Below are 24,551 nucleotides of genomic sequence, written 5' to 3' on the forward strand. Positions count from 1 at the left end.
TACAAAACTACTCTGTGCTGGTAGGTGCATTGAAGTCTGATTGTGATCGAATAAGTTCCTCTTGGTATTTTATGAGCAAAATGATGCCAGCCTAGCAGAAATCACATTTGAAAAATATAAGGCAAAGGAAATTAATCCAAAATGTGGTGTCAAGAACTTTTGGATTTCGGCTCAATAGTGCCTCTATTTTGCAACCCTGAAGTATGTTATTATTTAATTTATCGATGAAGGAAGTAGTAATTTATAATGTATTTTTACTAATGTTGTTTGAATTACAAAATGTAAATTGGTCTTTGTTCAGTGTTTTCATGTCCTTCATAATGCGTTACTTTCCTATTGATTTGAGTATAAATACAAGCGTACCTTCCTGTTTGTTCTTGCACAGGCATGTCCAGAGACCCTGGGAAAATGTAGCAGTAATATTAAAATCATATCCAAACTGAAAGTAATACAACTGACTCCATCTGCTCTCCTTTGCTTTATCTTCTGCAGACTCGAGTTTTTTTGTGGACTTTTGTTTGATATTAGGGTCGAAGTGAATCTGATGGATTAGGTCTTGGATGCTGATCCCATTTCAGAAATTCATAAATCATGACTATTGGTATTAAAAAGATTGCGTGGACCTAGTCAGGATGGGAGTACTTCTCTATCCTGGTCCACAAATGTAAAAACTATGTATAATTATAAGGCACTGTAAAAGTACAACTTGTGCTCATACTCACAAACTAAAATTTATTATATTCACAGCAATGTGGCTTTATGTGTGTGTATATATTTAGATATGTACAGTAAAAAAAAGTAGATATTTGTGATGTATTTATATTTGAATGAACTATTATGGAAATCTAAGAACAAATTATAAGGAAGTTGCATCAGTTTATTAAAAAAATTTGAGTATCCTTTTGTGCAATTCTCAGAGTATTAAATACAGATGGCCACATGAAGATGGGAAGGTTCAGTATCAGTGAAAATTATTTTGATCTATGTGCCTGGTTCGGAAGTGCTGAGCAAGAATGGACTGCACTCCTTACATCACCCACTTGTTTTCATTTATCAAATTCAACCCTGTTTCACCTTATAATTACTGAGGTCATCAATCTAGATTACCCATTGGCCAGTCTGTTCTGTACATTTCCCATCCTCTCTCAACTTTGAACTGTTGACTGATCATCACTTCAGGGTTTTATCCCTTGCTTTAACAACCACCCCCTCCCCCCACGCCAAAAAGTAATTCTCTGTGCCATGGTAAATATTTCTCATATTTGATTGATGTCCTGAAGGAATTTCTGTCATGCCTTTTTTAAGCTCTTTCACATAGACTGCACTTTGTTATGACCATTTCCAATTCTATGATACTCTTTCATGTAGCAGGACAGCAAGAGCTGTGTGCAATACTTCAGTAGGGAAGGAGCTTATCAACTCTTTATCACTGATTTGCATTCTATTATTCCATGTATTTGCCTCATTTACAACTGTTGCATGCTATGTATCAACAAATTGGACTTCTATAATGCCGATATTCCAGTGTACCTTACATATGTGTCTGACAAAATCTGATGACAGGTGATCGGAACAATCTGATAAGTCCCATGGTTATCAACAATCGATCCCTTTGTATTACTTTATAATTGCAAAAAACATGAAACAGTACAGCACAGTACAGGTACAGGCCTTTTGGCCCTCTATGTTATGCTGATCTTTTATCCTACTGTAAGATCAAACTAACCCACGTACCTTTCATTGCAGTATCTTGCATATGCATATCCAAGAGTCCCTTAACTGTCCTTAATGTATCTGACTCTATTACCATTGCTGGCAGTGCATTCCACGCATCTACCACCGACCTCTGAAATCTCCCCTAAACCTTTCCTCCAACCACCTTAAAATTATGCTCCCTCATGATAGCCATTTCTGTCTTGGGAAAAAGTCTCTGGCTGTCCACTCCATCTAGGCCTCTCATCGTGGCTTCCTTTGCCTTTCTTCATGAGACATGCTCTCCAGTCCAGGCAGCATTCTGGTAAATCTCCTCTGCACCCTCTCTAAAGCTTCCGGATCCTTCCTATAATGAGGTGACCAGAACTGAATACGATACACTAAGTGTGGTCTGACCAGAACTCTGTAGAGCTGCAGCATAATCTCACAGCTTGTAAACTCAATCTCCCTGCCGATGAAAGCCAACATCTTCTTAACAACCCTATCAACTTGGGTGGCAAATTTGAGGGAACTATGGACATGGACCCAAGATTCCTCTGTTCCTCTACACTGTCAAGAATCCTGCCTTTAACCCTGTAGATTGCATTCAAATTCAATCTTCCAAAATGAATCACTTTGCACTATTCCAGGTTGAACTCCATCTGCCACTTCTCAGCCCAGTTCTGCATCCTGTCAATATCCCATTGCAATCTACTACAGCCTTCCACATTATCCACCACTCCATCAATCTTTGTGTTGTCAGCAAACTTACTCATCCACTCTTCCACTTCCTCATCCAAGTCATTTATAAAAGTCACTCAGAGCAGACGTCCTAGAACCAATCCCTGTGGAACACCACTGGTCACTGAGCTCTAGGCTGAATACATTCCATCTATTATCACTCTCTGTTTCTATGGGCTAGTCAGTTCTGTATCCAGACGGCCAGGTTTCCCTATATCCCATGCCTCCTTACTTTCTGAGTGAGCCTACCATGTGGAATCTTATCAAATGCCTTGCTAAAATCCAGGTACACCATATCCACTGCTCTACCTTCATCAATGTTTTTATTCACATCCTCAAAGAACTCAATAAGATTTGTGAAGCATGACCTGCCCCTCACAAAGCCATGATGACTATCGCTAACCAAGCTGTGGTTTTCCAAGTAATCATAAATCCTGTCTCTCAGAATCCTCTCCGTTAATTTGCCCACCACAGACGTAAGACTGATTGGTGTATAGTTCTCAGGATTATTTCTACTCCCTTTTCTGAACAGAGGGAACAACATCTGCCACCCTCCAATTGTCTGGCACTACTCCAGTGGACAATGAGGATGCAAAGTCATCGCCAAAGGCGCAGCGATCTCTTCCTTCGCTTCCTGTAGTAACCTTGTGTATATCCCATCTGGCCCAGGCAATTTATCTATCCTTATGTTTTTCAAAATTTTCAGCACATCCTCCTCCTTAACATCAACCTGTTCGAGCATATCAGTCTGTTTCATGCTGCCTCACAAACATCAAGGTCCTTTTCAGTAGTGAATACTGAAGCAAAGTATTCATTAATGACCTCCCCTACCTCTTCCGACTCCAGGGACAAGTTCCCTCCACTATCCCTGATTGGCCCTACCCTCACTCTGTCCATACTCTTGTTCCTCACATAAGTGTAGAGCACCTTAGGATTTTCCTTTAAGGCTGCTTAAAGGAAACCTGCTAAGGCTTTTTCATGCTCCTTCTAGCTCTCCTGAATCCATTCTTCAGTTCCTTCCTGGTCACCGTGTAACCCTCAACAGCCCTGTCTGATTCTTGCTTCCTTCTTCCTCTTGAATGGATGTTCCACATCTTTTGTCACCCAAGGTTCTTTCACCCTACCATCCATTCCTTGCCTCCATGGGACAAACCTGTCCAGCACTATCTGCAAGTGTTCCCTGAACAACCTCCACATTTCTGTTGTGCATTTTCCTGAGAACATCTGTTCCCAATTTAGGCACCCCAGTTCCTGTCTAATCGCATTGTAATTCCCCTTCCTCCAATTAAATACTTTGCCATGCCGTCTGTTCCTATCCCACTCCATGAGTACTGTAAAGGTCAGGGAGTTGTGATCACTATGAAATGCGCTCCTACCAAGAGATCGGACACCTGGCAAGGTTCATTGCCAAGCACCAAATCCAATATGGCCTCCCCTTTAGTCGGCCTATCTGCATATTGAGTGAGGAACCCTTCCTGGACACATCTGAAAAAACTGCTCCATCCAAACTATTTGAATTAAAGAGGTTCCAATCAATATTAGGGAAGTTAAAGTCACCCATGTTATTTCTGCACCTTTCCAAAATCTGCCTCCCAATCTGCACCTCAGTGATCTGTTACTATTAGGAGTTCTGTAGATAACTCCCAATAAAGTGACTGCTCCTTTCCTGTTTCTGACTTCCACCCATACTGACTCTACAGACAAACACTCTTCAATGACCTCTCTTTCTGCAGCTATGCAACTATCCCTGATTAGCAAAGCCACTCCTCCATCTTTTTTACCACCCCCTCTATTCTTTTTGAAACATCTAAACCCTGGAACATCCAACAATGATCCCTGCCTCTGTGATATCCAAGTCTCCATAATGGCCACAACATCATAGTTCCAAGTACTGATCCATTCTCTAAGTTTGTTACCCTTATTCCTGATAATCTTGCATTGAAATATACATACTTCAACCAATCACGCTAACTGCACCTTTGGACTGTCAACTGTCTATTCCTCCTCTCAGACTCTGCACACTTTATCTGGCTATTCAATACCTAATCCATCACCCGATCTGTAGGTCTGGTTTCCACTCCCCTGCCAATCCAGTTTAAATCCACCCAAAGAGCTCTAAGAAACCTCCCACCCAGGATATTGGTGCCCCTCCAGTTCAGGAGTATTATAGATTGTTCTGTGGCATGCATACATTTTGCATAGATACTGTTTTGAATCAAAATTTCTAACAAATTGGAGATTGTCCGATTTGTAATTTCTGTTAGGAAACATTAGAACATGAATATATTATGCAGCCCAGGAATAAAAGCATTGTTACTATTATCTACTATATTGCATTGAAAGCAATGCAGAGGAACCTCAATTATCCAAAGGACACAGATGGCAAATATTTCGATCAGTTAATCGAATGCCGGATAATCAATGCCGGATAACGTAGTTAGTCATATATCGGGACTTTGCAATCTTCTTCGGATCATCCTAAATTCAGTTAATCGAATGCCAGATAATTGAGGTTCCTCTGTATCAAAAAAACCAGTTTGACAGTTGGCAATCAGACAATTATATATTTATAATTTGGCGGGATGCCACTGATTAACACACGTTTATATAAAACATTTTACATAACTGTATGAATTAAAATAATGTCTAAAATATGCAATAATGCAGGATATATTTTCATTATCCTTTGTTATTTCCTATAGAATAGCACTGAAGTCTGGCTATGGCAAATATATGGGCATAAATTCTGATGGTGTTGTTACTGGACGATCAGATGCAATCGGATCAAGAGAACAGTGGGAGCCAATTTTTCAAGATGTAAGTTGCTTTTGGAAATTGTCAAGCAATCTGGGAATAGTCTCGCTGAGTTGAAGGCTCTGAGTACCAGTAATGTGGATTTCTCCTGATGTAGCTCTTTGTCCAGTTTGAATTAGGACTCAGAGGGCAAGAGACCAGCTACACTCTGTCCTCACCGTTCTCCGAAAAGCTTCGTCTCATTTTGGCGTCACAGCACATCATTCAGAAACATGAGCCAATAGGGTTATTCACAAAGTATTATCAATGCATAGTGTATTCCATCATCCTGAAGGACACATTGTAAATCTTAACACGTTTATCTGGTGATTTGTGTGTGTGTGTGTGTACATGTGCATATGTGTATACGTGGCTGTGTCTTTGTACGCAAGCTGCATTACAGTTGGGAACTACCTCTGCTAATGTTGACTTTGAGAAGATGAATAGATAACATAACAGTGCTATCAAACAGCACTCGCTCAACAATAACCTGATCAGTGACACCCAGTTTGGGTTCTACCAGGGCCACTCAGCTCCTGACCTCATTACAGCCTTGGTTCAAACACGGACAAAAGAGCTGAATTCCATGTCGCACATGAGAGTGATAGCCCTTGATATCAAGGCTGCAATCAACTGAGTGTGGCATCAAGGAGCCCTAGCAAAACTCGAATCAATGGGTATCAGGGGGCAAACTCTCCACTGGTTGGAGTCATACTGGGCATGTAGGAAGATGGTGGTGGTTGTTGGAGGTCAGTCATCTCAGCTCCAGGACATCTCTGCAGGAGTTCCTCAGGGTAGTGTCCTAGGCCCAACCATCTTCAGCTGTTCATCAGTGACCTTCGATCTATCATAAGGTCACAATTGGGGATGCTCGACAACAATTTGACAATGTTCAGCACCATTCGCGATTCCTCAGGCACTGAAGCAGTCCGTGTTCGAATGCAACAAGATCTGGACAATAGCCCACCTTGGGCTGACAAGTGGAAAGTAATATTCACTCCACACAAATGGCCAGCAATGACCAAAGAGTCATACAACACAGAACAGACCCTTAAGTCCAACCAGTCCATGCCAACCACAATCCTAAACTGAACTAATCCCACCCGATTGTCTCCTATTGGAGATCTAACCACCCACTCCTTGATATTCAATGGTGTTACCATGACTGAATCCCCTAAAATCAACATCCTGGCAGTTACCATTGGCCAGAAACTCAACTGTACTCACCACATAAACACAGTGGTGACAAAAGCAGATCAAAGGCTGGGAATCCTGCAGTGAGTAACTCACCACCTGACTCCCCAAAGCCTGTCCACCATCGACAAGAATATTGCCAGAGTTGGAGGATTTGAGCTAAGGGAGGCTGATTAGGCTGGGGTTATTTTCGCTGGAGAGTTGGAGGCTGAGGGATGACCTTATAGAGGTTTAGAAAATCATGAGCGGCATGGATAAGGTGAATAGCCAAGATGTTTTCCCCAGGGAATGGGAGCCCAAAACTAAAGGCATAGGTTTAAGGTGAGAGGGGAAAGATTTAAAAGGGACCTGAGGGGCAACTTTTTCACACAGAGGGTGATGCGTGTATGAAATGAGCTGCCAGGGGAGGTGATGGAGGCTGATATAATTACAACATTTAAAAGGCATCTGGATGAATATATGAAAAGGAAGGGTTTAGAGGAATATGGACCAGGTGCTGGCAAATGTGACTAGATTAATTTGGGATATCTAGTCAGCCTGGAGAAGTTGGACCAAAGGGTCTGTTTCCGTGCTCTACGTGTCTACGACGCATGATATTTTGTCAGTATTCTTCCACAGTGAAATATTCTGCTTCCTCATTCCCTTCTTCCAAATAGAAAGAAGCTTCCAAATATAAATAAAACAAAAACTGAACTCACGAAGGGAAGTGAGGAGGACTGCCCTTGACATCACGGCAGCATTTGGCTGAAAGTAATGTCACAAAGCACTAGCAAAAGTGATGTCAATGGGAATTTGGTGGAAAACTCTCCGCTAGTTGGAGAGGCGATGCCTTAGTAGTAATATTGTGAGACTATTAATCCAGAGACCCATGTAATGTTCTGGGGAACCGGGGTGAATTCCATTATGGCAGACGGTGGAATTTGAATTCAATTTAAAAAATTTGGAATTAAGAGTATAATGATGACAATGAAACTTGTAAATTATCAGAAATACTCATCCAGTTCACTAATGTCCTCTGGGGAATGAAACTGGCGTCCTTACTCCTGTGGCCCTTGTGATTGAGTCTTAACTGCCCTCTGGGCAATCAGGAAAGCAAATACAAAACACCAGTTAGGCCTCAGCTGGTACTTTGTTTTAGGAAAACGTTTACTGGAGTGGTAGCAGGGAAGAGAGATGTCAATTATGTGGAAGACTGGAGAAACTGTCATTGTTTTCTTTTGAGCAGAGAATTTTGATAAAAGTGGTATAAATCATGTACTGTTTGGTTTAAGCAATTAAGGAGAAATTGTTTCCATACAGCTTATCTGACATTCTACGCTATATGAACAGAAACTTTCTCCAACCTTGAATTTTGGCAAACTTGATTCCCTAGCCAACAACTGCATCCCTTGAGGCTGAACCATGTTTTTGGTATTTGACACCAAGTGAGCTTCAGCTACATGTCCGTGCTGTCACAAAATCTTCTAATTTCCAGCTCCATAATGTCATCTGAGTTTGTTCTGTCTGATCTGCTGCTGAAACCCCATTCCTGTCTGTGTTACTTTGGACTATCCCAATTCATTCTTAGCCACTCTGCTATTGTCCATCTATGTAAACTGATTCAAATGTTTGCTGCCTCTGTATTAACTGGCAATAAATCTTGTTCACCTATCACTGCTGTACTTTTCAATCTCTACTGGTTCCCAATTAAGCAATGCCTCAATTTTTAAATTTATTATCTTTATTTTCAATTCTTTCCAGGCCTCGCTATTCTCCATCTCTGAAACCCCTAGAATATCTGTAGTTCTTCAATTTAGGCCTCTTTGCATATGTTTGATTTTAATCATTCCCACCACTTAAACTGCCGAACCCCTTAGCTCTGGAGTTCATTCCCTGTTTTTCTTCCTTTCAATCCCTTTGAAACCAGAACGTTTTTAACAACCTATAAGCTGTTGTAATATTTTCCTACATACTTCAGTGTCAAAAAAACACTCCATGAAGCACCTTGAAACATTTTATTATGTTAGAGGTACCATGTAAATGTAAATTGTTGTTGTGGCTAAGGGGCCAGTAGCTGGGGGAATGGATTTCAGGTGATCGACATGAGCTGGCAACTTTGTTTACATGGTAAATTGGTCTGATCTATAATGCACTACCTGAAGCAGATTTAGTAGTCAGTTTCACCAGTGTAATGGCTAAATGTTTGAAAGGAAAGAAAGAAAGACCCATGAGGAAAAAGTAGGCGAGTTGAATTAACTAATAGTTCCTCAAAGAATTGGCTATGTACAATGGACTCAATTACCTCCTTTACAATATCATATTTGATTCATAAATAAAAGATGGTTCAAACAGAATACACATCAAAGGAATTTGAAATCAGGTTCTAAGTCAGACCACAGTGTTGGGTCCAGCTCTAGTTAACAAAACATAAGAGAAACAAACTTAGATTAAAAGCTGTGCCAAAATTCTGATCAGTTTTTTTATAGGTTTAGGTTACAAGAAAAGTCTGGAGAGGATTTTACTTTTCAGCCTTAGAAAACTTATGAGATGTCATGTTATGGAGCTGTATGAAATACTACACAAGTGGAAACACTGAATTAGGACAATTACTTGAAATTGATCTGAGAGATGGCAAGGAATCACTGGTCCAATGAACTAAAAACCAAAACTAGGACTGACACCATGTTTTTTTGCAAAGAGTAATTAATTAACATATTGATTGAGCCCCTGTATGGCGAACTGCAGTAGGAGACTTTGTTGATGAATAATGTAAAATGTACCAAGTGACACTTCTCAACAAAATATTATGTTATTTTATGAATGACCAGGTAATTTGGAATTTTTAGTAACATGAAGTAACATATCTCGCAACACTGGAAAAACTGCACACTCATGTTCAGGTCGTGCCATGGATGTTTTGATTGTGCTTGAATCACTGAAACAGGTAAACAGGTTTCAGTTTACCATCTCAAAAGGAGAGTGTCACCAATAATACAGTGCACTGTCATTGTTACACTGAGCCTTCAGTGCATCAGAAGGAATTCTGTTGTCTGTGAACAGTACTGAGACATCAATCACATATTCAATAGTGTTACATTGGATAATGCTTCTGTCTGCTTCTCATCTAAAATATTGCATCAGGTACCCCAGTGTATGTAATGTGTTACAATTCAAAAGAAATCAGGATATTTTCTGATTGTCTTAAATCACCCACTTATTAATTTAATATTAGTGCTCAAAAATAAACCAGTGTCCAAACAACAAAATATAGTCAACGGTTTGAAATAAATTACTGAAAATTCTTCAGTTAAAGCACGAATGTTTACAACTTAAATGATTCTGGAAAATAATCATTTTACTTAAAGGCACTCAGTCCATGTTCTAATGCTGATTTCCTGTACACAGGCCTGTCATCTTCTCTGTTCCTAGAATGTGTGCTCTGCTTAATTCCTCAAACATGTTTTGTTTTTAATGATATTCAGCCAGGCAGTAGACTAAAGTTCCAGAAGTCTGCCTGTGACATGCTGTGTATTCCACAATGATAGACGACATCTTCCAAGATGCAGGTCTTATTGGTTTTAACACTAAACAGGCAGAGTAGGATTTACAAACAATAATTTATAACATGCTGTGTTACAGACATTTCATTCATAAACTTATGGTGCTTTAATGATGCATGACATGGTGATTAGACAAAAAGAGATTCCTGATTCAAAATAGGATCTAAAAACAAAATTCTTAGTGAATAATGCCTTCCATTCCCACATTGACTGTTCCTGCTTTCTAGTGATGCACTACTTTAATTTTAAAAATATCTTCTACCTTTTGTATCATTCCGTGGTATGGGCTGCCTCCTCCCTTTACATCCACTCTGTGTTGCAATGTTAGATTGAAAATATTGTGAGAGTTTGTAGTCCATGGTGACATTTAGATAGAGTTGCTTGTGTGTGCACATATTTGGAAACTGACTATGTTTGCCAAAATAACAAAAGTATGAAACATTGAATAAGGTCAGCAAAACATTATGACTATTTATTAACAACTATAACAACTTGCATAATTATAGCAGCTCTCACCTATCTGAATACTGTGGCCTAGGTTTATGATGCCAGTGTATAAACTACAAGATTTCTCTCCAAGATAGTGAGGTAATTTGTACTGTGTGTACATGAATTTTATGTTTAGGGTAAGTTTAAGAGGAACAATAACAAATGTGAATAAATGTGGCAAAACAATTTCAAGAAGTTATTCAAAAGATGACTTAGAGAAGAGGGTTTTGTAGTATCTGTAAAATACAAACATTTTTATGATTATGATTTTTATGTATACTCACTAGCTTTTCTGTTCCCAGGGAAAGCTTGCATTGATGGCATCAAACAGCTGCTTTATCTCTTGTAATGACGAAGGTGACATTATTGCAAAGCACAAAACAGCAGGAGAAGAGGAAATGATAAAGGTATCCATGTGGCTTGCCTTGATTAAAGTTGTCTTAGTTCAACAATAACCTACTCACTGAAACTCAATTTGGCTTCTGCCAGGCCCAGTCAACTGCAGTCCTCATTGCAGCCAAATATTTGCTGAAAATTACTGAATTCACAAAGGGAAGTGAGGATGACTGCCCTTGACATCATGGCAGCATTTCGCTGAAAGTGATGTCACAAAGCACTAGCAAAAGTGGCGTCAATGGGAATTAGGAGGAAAACTCTCCACTAGGTGGAGAGGCAATGGCCTAGTGGTAATATTGTGAGATTGTTATTCCAGAGACCCCGGTAATGTTCTGGGGAACCAGGTTGAATCCCATTGTGGCAGGTGGATTGTTAAATTTGTTTTAATAAAAAAATTTGGAATAAAGTGTATAATGATGACAATGACACTTGTCAATTTTCAGAAATACTTATCCAGTTCACTAATGTCCTGTAGGGAAGGAAACTGCCAACCTTACCCCTGTGCCCCTTGTGATTGAGTCTAAACTGTCCTCTGGGCAATTAGGAATGGGTAATAATACTGGCCTAGCCAATTCATGATAATGAATAAAAGTAGGTCATACCTAGTACAAAGGAATAAGCATGTTTAATGTCAATCATCTTGGCCATAGTACATCACTGCAGGAGTTCCTCAGGGTAGTGTCCTAGGCCTAAACATATTCAGCTGATTTATCAATATCCTTCTGTCCGTTGTCATGTCAGAAATAGGGGTGTCTGCTGATGGTTGCTCAGTGATCACTATCATTTGCGATTCCTTAGATGCTGAAACAGTCCGTGCCCAAATGCAGCAAGATTTGGATAGTAGCCTTGGACTGGCAAATTACTAGTAATATTTGTGCCATACAGATGCCAGGCAATGACCATCTCCGCCAAGAGAGAATCTAACTGTCAACTCCAGGACTTTCAATGACGTAGCCATTACTGAATATTCCAGTATCAACAATCTGGGGGGTTACTATTGTTCAGAAACTGTTCTGGATTAATAGGCTATCTGATCGTCGAGTCTGCTCTGCCATTCAATAAGATCATGGCTGATCTTTTAATGGACTCCGCTCTGCTTACCCATCTACTGTTCAAAATTCTATCTATCTTTGCCTTAGAAACATTCAACAAGGTAGCCTTATCTGCTTCACTGGTCCGGTAATTCCACAGATTCACAACCCTTTGGGTGAAGAAGTTCCTCCTCAACTCTGTCCTAAATCTGCTCCCCCTTATTTTGATACTATGCCCCCTAGTTCTAGTTTTACCAGCTAGTGGAAACAACCTCCCTGCTTCTGTCTTATCTGTTCCCTTCATCATTTTATTCTCATTCTTCTAAATTCCAATGAGTATGGTCCCAGGCTCTCTCTTCAAAAGGTAACCCTGTCAACTCAAGGTGAGAGACTGGAAATTCTGCTGTGAGTAACTCACCTGTCTCCTGGAACCTGCTTTACATGATTACTTAGTTAAAGCCCTTTAATCTTGCCCACAATTAGTTCTAGAATAATGTGAGCAGAGTGGTTTGACATCATCTAAATAAATAATGATGGATAATTTAAGATGTTCACTTCATGCAGATGTACCTCGCGGCCAAAACTTTATTCTGGCTGACTGAAAGACAATAAAATGTATGTAATTAAGTCATACTTGAAAATTATAGTACAAGAGTAAGAAATTTAATCTATTATCCATCAATGCCAACTAATCAAGTGTCCTACTGTTGCCTGTTAGCAAATATCTTTCACTTGTAATATTTAATGCTTATTACGGAAGTTTATGTCTATATCTGGCCTGCAAATATTGTTAACTTCAATAACTTTTCTGTCTTTGCAGATCATTTCATAGAGCCACCTTTCTACATATAGTCAACAAAGTAACTCTGCACCTTTTTACATAAATTACTAAATGAACTCAAATAAAATCAGTTCAGTTGCAAAAGAAATGCCATTTTCTTTCTATTCAATTTTAAAATAAAATTATCTATCAGTCTAAATAACTCACTTCTCTCAATCCTTTTAGTATCCTTGATAACCTCCAAGCCAACACTGCCAACTAAGACAAGTCAGGTCACACATTTTCCCTCACTTGCTTCCCTGATATTGTCAGAACCAAGTTCGCTTTTACAGTTATTTCTACAGTCCTGTATTTAATATAACTATGAGAACTGATTATTTCTTTTTGCATTATTATTTCCTCCACCCCTGTAGATTTTCTTTAATCCTATTTTTCCCATGTTTTAATGTAACTTTAAATCTTTATTCATAGAACTCCATTCTTTGACTCTTGTTTTAGATGTACAGTATGCATCTTCCATTTGAAGCCCCTGTGGATCTGACACCCTATGTGGTATTTTTCTGCCCAGCTAGTTTACAGTAAATTCTCCTGTTCTCACTGAACTTTGCCTTTTAAAAATTTAACATCTTTACCTTTAACTTTTCATTATCCTTTTTCAATCATACGTAACTATGCCCAATTGTTCTTATATCTGTCATTGGATATTTGTCTCACTTCCTTTCCTTGCACTAAATTAAACAATGCTTCTTTGATTATTTAAATATATATCTAGGTACCAAACTTATACTGAAAATTACTCAGCAGTTTCATCACTGGCATTTTGTTCAAATTTATCTTGGGTTGGTTAAAGTCAACCAATTTTATTGGCCTTTTGTTTATCCCTATCACTTTGAACTGTCTGGAAATTAATTACATATCTTATTTGCACATGTTGGTCTGTGGTACACACAGGATGTTACAACTATTTCTTAAATTTGTGCAATTTTAGATTTTTCTAGTCCCTGAAACCATCTTATTTCCTATCCTTTATTGCCACACAACATGTTTTCCTGACTTTACTACATATAGTAATTTCCAATATAATACATAATGAAAACAGAAATGATGGAAATAGCAGACTAGGCACAACATATGAAGAAAGAAAGAATAAACTTTTCAGGACAATTATTTTTCATCAGAACAGGAAAATTTAAAGCAATAAATCTTTTGTTACTGATGTACCCCTTGATTAGCCTCTAATGTTCATGATTATTCATTTCTATTAGGATGCTTTGTAGATTCACTAACATCCTGACTCTAATTTCCTTCTTAAGAATTCTGCATTATTTTTCTTGATGTTTTAATTGAATATTTTTATTATCCTTTTTTCCTTCTAGATTTACTACTCCTTTCTTTGGCAATTGTTTCTCACCATTTATCTTCTTATGATTCCATAAAGACCAATAATTTTTAAAAAGAATATAAATTTCTAGAGACCAACACAGAAATTGCATGGCAAAATTTGGAGATTTTACTGTAACTATCAAATTAAAATCAGCATCAACTAAGCATTACATAGTAAGCACCGAATATAAACTGAAGAAGGTACTTCTCTCTTAAATTTATTGATGATCAAAAAAATCTACACTATATTTTTACATCAATCACATACTCCATAAACATGTAGTCTTGAGTTAAACCCAAAGCACATTCCATCTCTTAACAGTATCCTTTTTTCCTGTTTCAGCATTCCAGTCACCTTCATTCAAAAGGAGAAATTGGCGATCATTTTGTTTAGGAAGTGTTTAATGGTGTTCATATGAATTTGTGTACAGTCAATTAGACTTCTGTTGCAGGTGGCCTCTAGTGATTCCATGGCTCTAACTCTTCAAATGCCTTCCTTTCTCAAATATGAGTTACATATTCACTAGCTGTCCACTTGGTGAGTGCAGGATCTGTCCTTATCTCCCTACTGTTTGTGGATCATCTTCCACAAAACCTGCTCTCCTGACTGCCTCTGAGAATCTGTGATTTTGCAAGCAGCAAGAACAGCTTTCTTCTTTTTTGTGCTAAAAGTCTCACCTCAAATTTAATAAGTCTAGATAGGGCCCTGCCTGTTCCTATGCCAACCAGATTACAGGGTAGAGCCCTATACAAATTTACATCATCCTCCAATCCAGAGCATTCTGTTTTGTTTTAAATTTTAAAATACAATTTAAATGCAACCATCGTTGCAGTTTAAAGTGATGTGCAAAGATGCAAGGGTGATGTAATGCACTGTGAGTTTAAACTAAGTAGCGGGGGGATAGGGGACAAACTGGATGTTTAAGAAGGAAATTGAAGGGAAAGTTAGAACAAGGGAAGTCAAGAAAGACAACTGTATCAATGAGGCAGAAAAGTCAAAAAGGGATCATGCTGTAAGGTTGAGTGAAAGAGGAGTTGATGGGAAGGGTAAGGGCAGTAACAAATTAAAAATACTATACATGAATGCACGAAGCATTAGAAATAAGATGGATGAGCATGAGGTTCTTTTGGAAATTGGCAGATACAATATTGTGGGGATAACTGAGACATGGCTTCAAGTGGACAGGGCCTGGGAAATGAATATTCAAGGCTACACGTGCTATCGTAAGGACAGACTGATGGGCAGAGGGGGTGGGGTGGCCATGTTGGTAAGGGATGATATTCAGTCCCTTGCGCGGGAGGGTCCTAGAATCAGGGGACGTAGAGTCAGTGTAGATAGAGCTGAGAAATTCTAAGGGTAAAAAGACCCTCTTGGGAATTATCTACAGGCCCCCAAACAGTAGTCTGGCTGTCGGATGTAAGTTGAATCAGGAGCTGAAATTGGCCTGTTGCAAAGATGTTCCTACAGTTGTTATGGAGGATTTCAACATGCAGGTAGACTGGGAGAATCAGGATGGTATTAGACCTCAAGAAAGAGATTTTGTGGAGTGCCTCCGAGATGGATTCTTAGAACAGCTGGTGCTGGAGCCGACCAGGGAGAAGGCAATTCTGGATCTGGTTTTGTGCAATGAACCAGAATTGATCAGGGACCTCGAAGTGAAGGAGCCATTGGGAAGTAGTGACCATAATACAATAAGCTTCAATCTGCAATTTGAGAGGAAGAGGGTACAATCAGAAATGACAATATTTCAGTTGAATAAAGGGAACGATGGAGCTATGAGGGAGGAGCTGGCCAAAGTTCAATGTGCCATACCTTAGCAGGGATGACAGTGGAGGAACAATGGTGGATATTTCTGTGTATAATGCAGAAGATGCAGGATCAGTTCATTCTAAAAAGGAAGAAAGATCCTAGGAGGAGGCATGGGATGCCGTAGCTGACGAGGGAAGTTAAGAAAAATATAAACTTTAAAGAGAAAAAGTATAGCATAGCAAAGATAAGTGGGAAAACGGAGGACTGGGAAGCTTTTAAAGAACAACAGAGGATTACTAAGAAGGAAATACGCAGAGAAAAAATGAGGTACAAAGGTAAACTGGCCAAAAATATAAAGGAGGGTAGTAAAAGCTTTTTTAGGTATGTGAAAGGCAAAAAAAATGGTTAAGACTAAAATTGGGCCCTTGAAGACAGAAGCAGGGGAATATATTACGGGGAACAAAGAAATGGCAGAAGGATTGACTTGTTACTTCAGATCTATGTTCACTGGGGAAGACACAAGCAATCTCCCTGAGGTAACAGTGGCTGAAGGACCTGAACTTAAGGGAATTTATATTTGCCAGGAATTGGTTTTGGAGAGACTGTTAGGTCTGAAGGTTGATAAGTCCACGGGGCCTGATGGTCTACATCCAGGGTACTGAAGGAGGTGGCTCGAGAAATCGTGGATGCGTTGGTGATTATTTTCCAGAGTTCGATAGATTCAGGATCAGTTCCTGCGGATTGGAGGGTGGCTAATGTTGTACCACTTTTTAAGAAAGGTGGGAGAGATAAAGCAGGAAATTATAGACCAGTTAGTCTGACTTCATTGGTGAGAAAGATGCTGGAGTCTATTACAAAGGATGAAATTACGACACATCTGGATAGTGGTAACAGGATAGGTCAGAGTAAGCATGGATTTATGAAGGGGAAATCATGCTTGACTAATCTTCTGGAATTTTTTGGGGATGTAACTCTGAAGTTGGACGAGGGAGATCCAGTAGATGTAGTGTTCCTGGACTTTCAGAAAACTTTTGATAAAGTCCCACATAGGAGGTTAGTGAGCAAAATTAGGGCGCATGGTATTGGGGACAAAGTACTAACTTGGATTGAAAGTTGGTTGGCTGATAGGAAACACAAATTTATTCCTGATGAAGGGCTTTTGCCCGAAACGTTGATTTCTCTGCTCCTTGGATGCTGCCTGAACTGCTGTGCTCTTCCAGCACCACTAATCCAGAATCTGGTTTCCAGCATCTGCAGTCATTATTTTTACCTGATAGGAAACAAAGAGTAGTGATAAACGGCTCCATTTCGGAACGGCAGGCAGTGACCAGTGGGGTACCACAGGGATCAGTGCTGAGACCGCAACTTTTTACGATATGTGTTAATGATATAGAAGATGGTATTAGTAATAACATTAGCAAATTTGTTGTTTAAACTAAGCTGGATAGCAGGGTGAAATGTGATGAGGATGTTAGGAGATTACAGGGTGACCTGGACAGGTTAGGTGAGTGGTCAGATGCATGGCAGATGCAGTTTAATGTAGATAAATGTATGGTTATCCACTTTGGTGGCAAGAACAGGAGGACAGATTACTACCTAAATGAAATCAATTTAGATAAAGAGGCAGTACAAAGAGATCTGGGTGTTCTTGTATACTGGTCAATGAAGGAAAGCATGCAGGTACAGCAGGTAGTGAAGAAGGCTAATAGCATGCTGGCCTTCATAACAAGAGGGATTGAGTATAGAAGCAAAGAGGTTCTTCTGCAGCTGTACAGGGCCCTGGTCAGACCTGGAGTATTGTGTGCAGTTTTGGTCTCCAAATTTGAGGAAAGATATTCTGGCTATTGAGGGAGGGCAGCGTAGGTTCATGAGGTCAATTCCTGGAACGACGGGACTACCTTATGCTGAAAGACTGGAGTGACTGGGCTTGTATACCCTTGAATTTAGAAGACTGAGAGGGGATCTGATTGAGACATATAAGATTATTAAAGGATTGGACACTCTGGAGGCAGGAAACATGTTTCCGCTGATGGGTGAGTCCCGAACCAGAGGACACAGCTTAAAAATACGGGGTAGGCCTTTTAGGACAGAGATGAGGAGAAAGTTCTTCACCCAGAGAGTGGTGGCTGTGTGGAATGCTCTACCCCAGAGGGCAGTGGAGGCCCAGTCTATGGATTCATTTAAGAAAGAGTTGGATAGAGCTCTCAAGGATAGAATCAAGGGTTATGGAGATAAGGCAGGAACAGGATACTGATTAAGGATGATCAGCCATGATCATAATGAATGGGTGGTGCAGGCTCGAAGGGCAGAATGGCCTACTCCTGCACCTATTGTCTATTGTCTATTATGGTAAGGAATGCACTGCCTGGAAAAGTGATGGAGACAGGTTCGATGAGCTATTTGAGGGTATTGGATTATTTGGTTAGAAATTGTACAAAAGGAAATTGGGAAAAGAGGGAAAATTTACATTAGTTAATGATAGCGATTTTTGAGATTTGTAGCTCAGGTTGATGATAAGTATGTAAGTTAGCTCGCTGACCTGGAAAATCTGTTTTCAGAAGTTTCATCACCACACTAGGTAACATCATCAGTGAGAGTCTCTTGTGAAGCGCTGGTGGTATATCCCGCCTCTCTGTTTATAGATCTTGGTTTCTAGCATATCCAGTTCTTTTTTTTTCAAGGGAAGATGGATAGGATAAATATCGATGTGTTTATTGATGGAGTTCTGGTTAGAATGCCTTGCCTCAAAGAATTCTCGTGCGTGTCTTTGTTTCGCCTGTCCTAGGATATGTGTGTTGTCACAGTCACAGCAATGTCCTTCTTTGGCTGTATATATGGAAAATACTGATGGTGGGTCATGTCTTTTGATGGCTCGTTGGCATTCCTGTATCCTGGTGGCAAATTTCTTGCCAGTCTGTCCGTTGTAGTGTTCATTACCGTTCTTACATGGTATGGGGATGGCATTCTAACCAGAACTCCAGCAATAAACATATCGATTTTGAGCCTATCTACCTTCCCTTGAAAAAAAGGACCGGAAATGGCATCACCAACCTTAACAAACCAAGATCTATAAATAGAGAGGCAGAACATACCACCAGCTCTTCACCGGAGACTCTCACTGATAATGTTACCTAGTATGGTGATGAAATGTATGAAAAGAAATCTTCCAGCTCAGCGAGCTAACTTACATAATTAGTTAACGATACTCTTTTGAAAAGCTGGTGCAGGCACAATGGGTCAAATGGCCTCCTCCACCGCCATAACAATTTTGTGATTATCATTTGGTAGTACAGATCATGGTTCTCCCCTTGACTCAATTATCTTGCAAAATGTCCTAATGTGCATAAAGCATAAAGCTTCAATAAAGTGTGACTTTTTCAGCATACTCATGCTACAACAAACTTGATCAACTATCCCCTATTATTTCAAGAACACTGCTCATACTGATGACCCTTGCAGTTTTTAATGCATTCAGATAGCTAGGTCCAACCACAAACATTTTTAAACTTCATCTGCAACTTGCATTTTTGTTTATAACAGATTCGGTCTTGTGCTGATATTGTTGTGAAGGAAAAAAATGAGCTTTTAGATGAAGACAAGGGGAACGTAAAACAATGTGAAATCAATTATGTGTAAGTACACCAAAGGTTCTGAGCACAATTGGAGAACGGTCAGTTCTGCTATAATGCATATTTCTTCAACACAAATTGGCTATAACGTGATTGAAAAATTTAGACTATTACTTGTAGGTCGCAAACTTTCCTTACCTGTATTGCCATAACGCAGTTCCAGTCCCATTGGTTTAAATGGTGCTACTATTACATAATTTTAATGCAGGATTACATGGGAACAGAACTATCACGTTATATCAGAACAGACTGCAGTCCACAAAATGAGATACGTCTATTTATACTTCCTTTTAAATTGCTGAGAGTACAGAGAACGGGAACCTGCAACATAGTACCATCTTCTGGGCTTGGCAAATCTGAGTTGTTACCCTTCCCAGAAAGAGTTCTTCATTTCTTTGGTACCCAGTGTACTTAGTTTGAATAGATTTTTTTGTTTCACAGTTTCTGAAGCAAACTTTCAATGTAACATTGTTTAGGCAAACTTTCTGTGGCAGAGCTGGTGAATCTTATAGGACTATCACACAGTGGCAACAGAGAGAGTCATATGCTGCTCTTAAGTTTGGAACAGCACATATGTCTGCTCGACTTAGAGTCATAGAAACGTATAGCACAGAACAGATCCTTGGGTCCAACTTGCCCATGCTGACCAGATATTCTAGATCCATCTAGCCCCATTTGCCAACATTTGTCCCATATCTCCCTAAACCTTTCCTATTCATATACCCATCCAGATGCCTTTTAGATGTTGTAATTTTACTAGCCTCCATCTCTAGCAGCTCATTCTATGCATGCACCACCCTCTGAGTGAAAATGTTGCCTCTTAGATTCCTTTTAAATCTTTCCCCTCTCACCTTAAACTTATGCCCTCTAGTTTTGGACTCCCCTACCTCGGGGAAAAGACCTTAACTATTCACCTATCCATGCCTGTCATGGTTTTATAAACCTCTATAAGGTTATCCCTCAGCCTTTGACGCTCCAGGGAAAACAGCCTCAACCTATTCAGCCTCTCCCTATAGCTCAAATCCTTCAACCTTGGCAACATCCTTGTAAATCTTTTCTGAACCCTTTCAAGTTTCACAACATCATTCCTATAGGAGAGAGACCAGAATTGAATGCATAATTCCAAAAGTGGCCTCACCAATGTCCTGTACAGCTGCAACATGATCTCCCAACTCTTATATTCAATGCAATGATCAATGCAAGCATACCAAAATTATGCTTGGTATAATATTGGAGAAAGGGAGAATGTTTATTTTTAAAATCTGTCTGGATTTTCTATTATAGTTCCACGCCAAATCATCACCTTTGTCACAAAATCTAAAAATTCTGAATAAACCTGGGGCTTCTGAAGTTGAGAGGATCCTGAAGTTCCAGATTTTCACTGTTCTTTGTGTGAATTGCTTCCATACATCATCACTAGCTCTTAGATTTAAGTTGATACTCTTGTCCAAGAGTCCACCACTTGAGATGATATTGCTGTCTACCTATACTTACAGGTCATTTATTCATCTTAACTCCTCCATACTCAAGGAAATACAGTACTGCTACATGAAACTTCATACTTTAACTCTTAGCCACAGTATCATTCTGGTCAATCTACATGAGAACCTCTAAGCTCAATATATCCTTCCTAAAGTGCGGAGCCTATACTTAATGTTAGAGCTAAGGATGTGGGGATTGAGCAAGAAAGTGGTGTTGATGTTGAATTTCAGCCTTAATCTTACTGAATGACTGAAACAGACTCAAAGGCTCAATGTCCAATTGCTGTTTGTTTCTTATTGTCCTGTGCATCTGTGTATTGGCTTTTAGTCATTTCTCAACATGGGCTCCTAAGTCTCTGCACCTTCACAGTTTCTAGCTTCTCACCATTTTGAAAATATTCAATCGATCTTTCCAAAGCAAATAATATTACACTTCACCACAATTCCACCTATAACAATTTTGCATAATCAATCTTTATCAGTGCCATTTTGTTACTTTCCATTCACATCGGCATCATTTACAGTGCTGACTAAGTTTGTTTCATTGACATTGTATAAAAAGACATGCTGCTTAGCACCTAACTAATTATGTTCTTTTGCAACTTGTACTGACGCCAGTTCTCTTGATCAATCTTGCTTATGTAGTCAATTCATTTGGATTGCAAGATCTAAACTCTATTATTTTCAAGACGTTTGGATGTGCTCAGAGTCATAGTCACTAACAACACCATAGCCCTGTAAGTTTATTTCCTTCAGGTGTCTATCCAGTTTCCTTTTGAAATTGTTGCTCATGTTTGCTTTGCTTTTCTTAGATGAATAGTTTCCATTCTGCAAACATAACTGTCAGTACACAATTCATCATTAAATCAATTTACCATATTTGGCTTCTCACAGAATTAGAATATTTTGGGGAAAAATAAGTTGAATCACAAAAACCGCAACAATCCAGAGATATAAGCCTTGAGAAAATGGGTGATAAGGAGCTTTGAATATATGATGGTATAGTGCTATTTTTTGTTATTTTGTTAAAGGCTTACTTCAGGTTGCTAATATAATTTTTCTGCCGCAGAAAGAAATTCCAGAGTTTTCAAGACCATAAACTTCGAGTAAATGTAGAGGATAGTAAACTGCTGAAGAAAGCCAGGAAAGAAGGTACTTTTCACGAGGCCTTGTTGGACAGGTATGTGTTTAAGTTTTATTTACCAACTAGAAAGAAGTCTTCCCATTTAGTCTGGTCATGTCATAGAATCGTTACTGCAGAAAAGGAAGCTATTTGGCATATTGCGTCAACATTAGTTGCCTTCATGAGCAACTCTGCTGCTTCGTGTTGTGGTTCTGTTCGCCGAGCTAGGAATTTGTGTTGCATCTGGTACTTCCTCTCAGCTGCCTTTTCCTCATTGCCTTGCAAATCTTTACTCTTCAGATAATCAAGCAGTTCTATTTTGAAAGGTACAATTGAATTTGCCTCCTTTACAGTCTCAAACAGTTAATTTCAAATTCAAACTACTTGTTGTGAAAAATGTTTTCATTCATGTCACCAGTAGTTCTTTCAGCTTAAATTGGTGTCCTTTCCCAGCAGGAACAGTTTCCCCCTATCTACTATGACCAGACCCATCACCTATCAAATTTCCATACAATCGTCTCAAAGAGCAGTCCCAGCCTCTATTGTGTAATTGAGCCTTTGTCATAAATCTTTTCTGCATTGTCTCTAAAGCCTTCACATCTTTACAAAGTGCATTGACCTGAATTGGACAATATGCTCCAACTGAAGCTGAAAAATTGTTTTATGAAGATTCATTATAACTCCCTTGCTTTTGTATCTTGTGTTTTTATATATAAAACTAAAATCATAAATGTCTTTTTAACCATTTGTCCTACCACCTATCCTTTCATCTTCAATGCTTTATGTACATATAACCCAGAGTTTAGACCAGTATCGTTTGTTTTGCACTTTCTTTCATCATTCCTTTTGTTTTACTTCACACTTCTCGACATTAAATTTTACCTGTCGAATGTTCACCAATGCCATGAGCTTATCTGTCCTCTCAAAGCCTATTGCTACCCTTCCCAAGACTTACATTCATTGAAAACATCAAAATTGTACCCTGTAACCTAAGTATAGAATAATATAGATAATAAAAATTAGTCATAAAACTGATCCCTAAAAAAACCCCATTATAAATCAACCATTCATCATGATTTTCTGTTCTCTGACACTCGGCCAACTTTATTCTGCCATTCCTTTTATTCATTTGCTTAAACCTTGTTCACAAGTCTGTTATGTAGCACTTCATTAAATGACCTTTGGAAGTCCTCATCAACCCTCTACTCAATCAATTTAGTCAAAATGATTTGTATTTCTTAACTTTCCTCAATTGATTTTGTCACAGATTAACATTCCTAAAAGCTTTCCCATCGCTGAGATTAAACTGACTGGCTTGTGGTTGCTAAGCTTGTCTTTACACCCTTTTTGAACAGGAGTATAACATTTTACAATTCTCCAGTCCATTGTCATCATCCTTAACCAGGGAGAATTAGAAGGTTATCACCAGTGCCTTCTCAATCCCTCATTGGGATTGGATGCATCTAATCCAAACATGGTAATTTATCAACTTTAGTACTGCCTGCTTTTCTAAAGCCCTTTTGTTTTAATTTTACGTTTGCTATTGCTTTTTTTCACGATGATCTTGACTGCATCATCCTCATTAGTGAAGGCATATACAAAGATACATTATATATTCTATTACTTTTTATCTTTACATATCCGTAATGAATTTCTCTGTTTTGCTTTGCAGGCGATCCAAGATGAAAGCTGATCGATATTGCAAATGAAGCAATTTTGCTATTTTCACTAGATGTATGAATTTTTTTAATCTCCAAGGCTGCTTGTGTTTATATAAAACTAGCAACGCTGTACAACAAGCAGCATTACCTGTCATGTAAACCTGCCATTTTCAATTTTTCTTTTACTTTTGAAAAGTGTGTTAGGTAGGTAGCCTTATATGGTTGCTATTCCAGATTAATTACATGAACAGCATACGTGTTACACGGAATTAATTGTAATTACTGAATATGCTACATTCCCACTAAATCTTTACTGTGGTGGTATATCCAAAAATGAAAGGCGAGCTCAAGGAATAGTTGTATTAAATATTTGTTCTCTGTACAACATTTTATAATGCCTTAATTAGTTCATTGTTGTTTTATTCATATTTGCTAATTCACAATCCATGCTGTGATCTTGTGGAGGATTCAAGTCTTAAATTAGGGAGACAGGCAAACTGTCAAAGTCTCTCTATTATAAAATTATGTATAAAATTAAACTTTGTTTTTATTATTTTCCTGATTTATGCAGCAGAAAGATGATATCAAACCCAACTGGACTTTTTCTTAAGATAAAGGAGAAATTACCAGGGTCATGGTTTGATCTATTCTCTTTTTAGAATATAACATTGTAACTTTTTTTATTTATTTCATATAGAATAGCACACATAGTTGCATTCCTAATGTATTTGTTCACAGACAATAGAACACTTACTATAAAGTGAATTAAACCAGTCACCCAATAGACCCTATCCATTTAATTTGATGATACTGAAGTAAATTTGTAGCGTATTAAAGTTTGAGGTCAAATCTTTAGCATTGGAAATGG

At 38.8% G+C, this 24,551-nt stretch overlaps 1 protein-coding gene across 1 annotated transcript in view; it reads left to right on the forward strand.

Annotated features, from left to right (window-relative positions):
* Positions 1-24,290, forward strand: part of frg1 (FSHD region gene 1) — a 42,250-nt gene extending 17,960 nt beyond the window's left edge. The window contains exons 5-9 of the mRNA XM_060830517.1: positions 5,136-5,250; positions 10,751-10,855; positions 19,330-19,421; positions 21,969-22,079; positions 23,695-24,290. Coding sequence (XP_060686500.1) covers positions 5,136-5,250; positions 10,751-10,855; positions 19,330-19,421; positions 21,969-22,079; positions 23,695-23,731 — 460 coding nt within the window. The 3' untranslated portion in view covers positions 23,732-24,290. The remainder of the gene's footprint in view (positions 1-5,135; positions 5,251-10,750; positions 10,856-19,329; positions 19,422-21,968; positions 22,080-23,694) is intronic.
* The last annotated feature ends 261 nt before the right edge of the window (positions 24,291-24,551 follow it).

This window comes from Hemiscyllium ocellatum, chromosome 1, assembly GCF_020745735.1.
Source record: "Hemiscyllium ocellatum isolate sHemOce1 chromosome 1, sHemOce1.pat.X.cur, whole genome shotgun sequence".
NCBI classification, from domain to species: Eukaryota; Metazoa; Chordata; class Chondrichthyes; order Orectolobiformes; family Hemiscylliidae; genus Hemiscyllium; species Hemiscyllium ocellatum.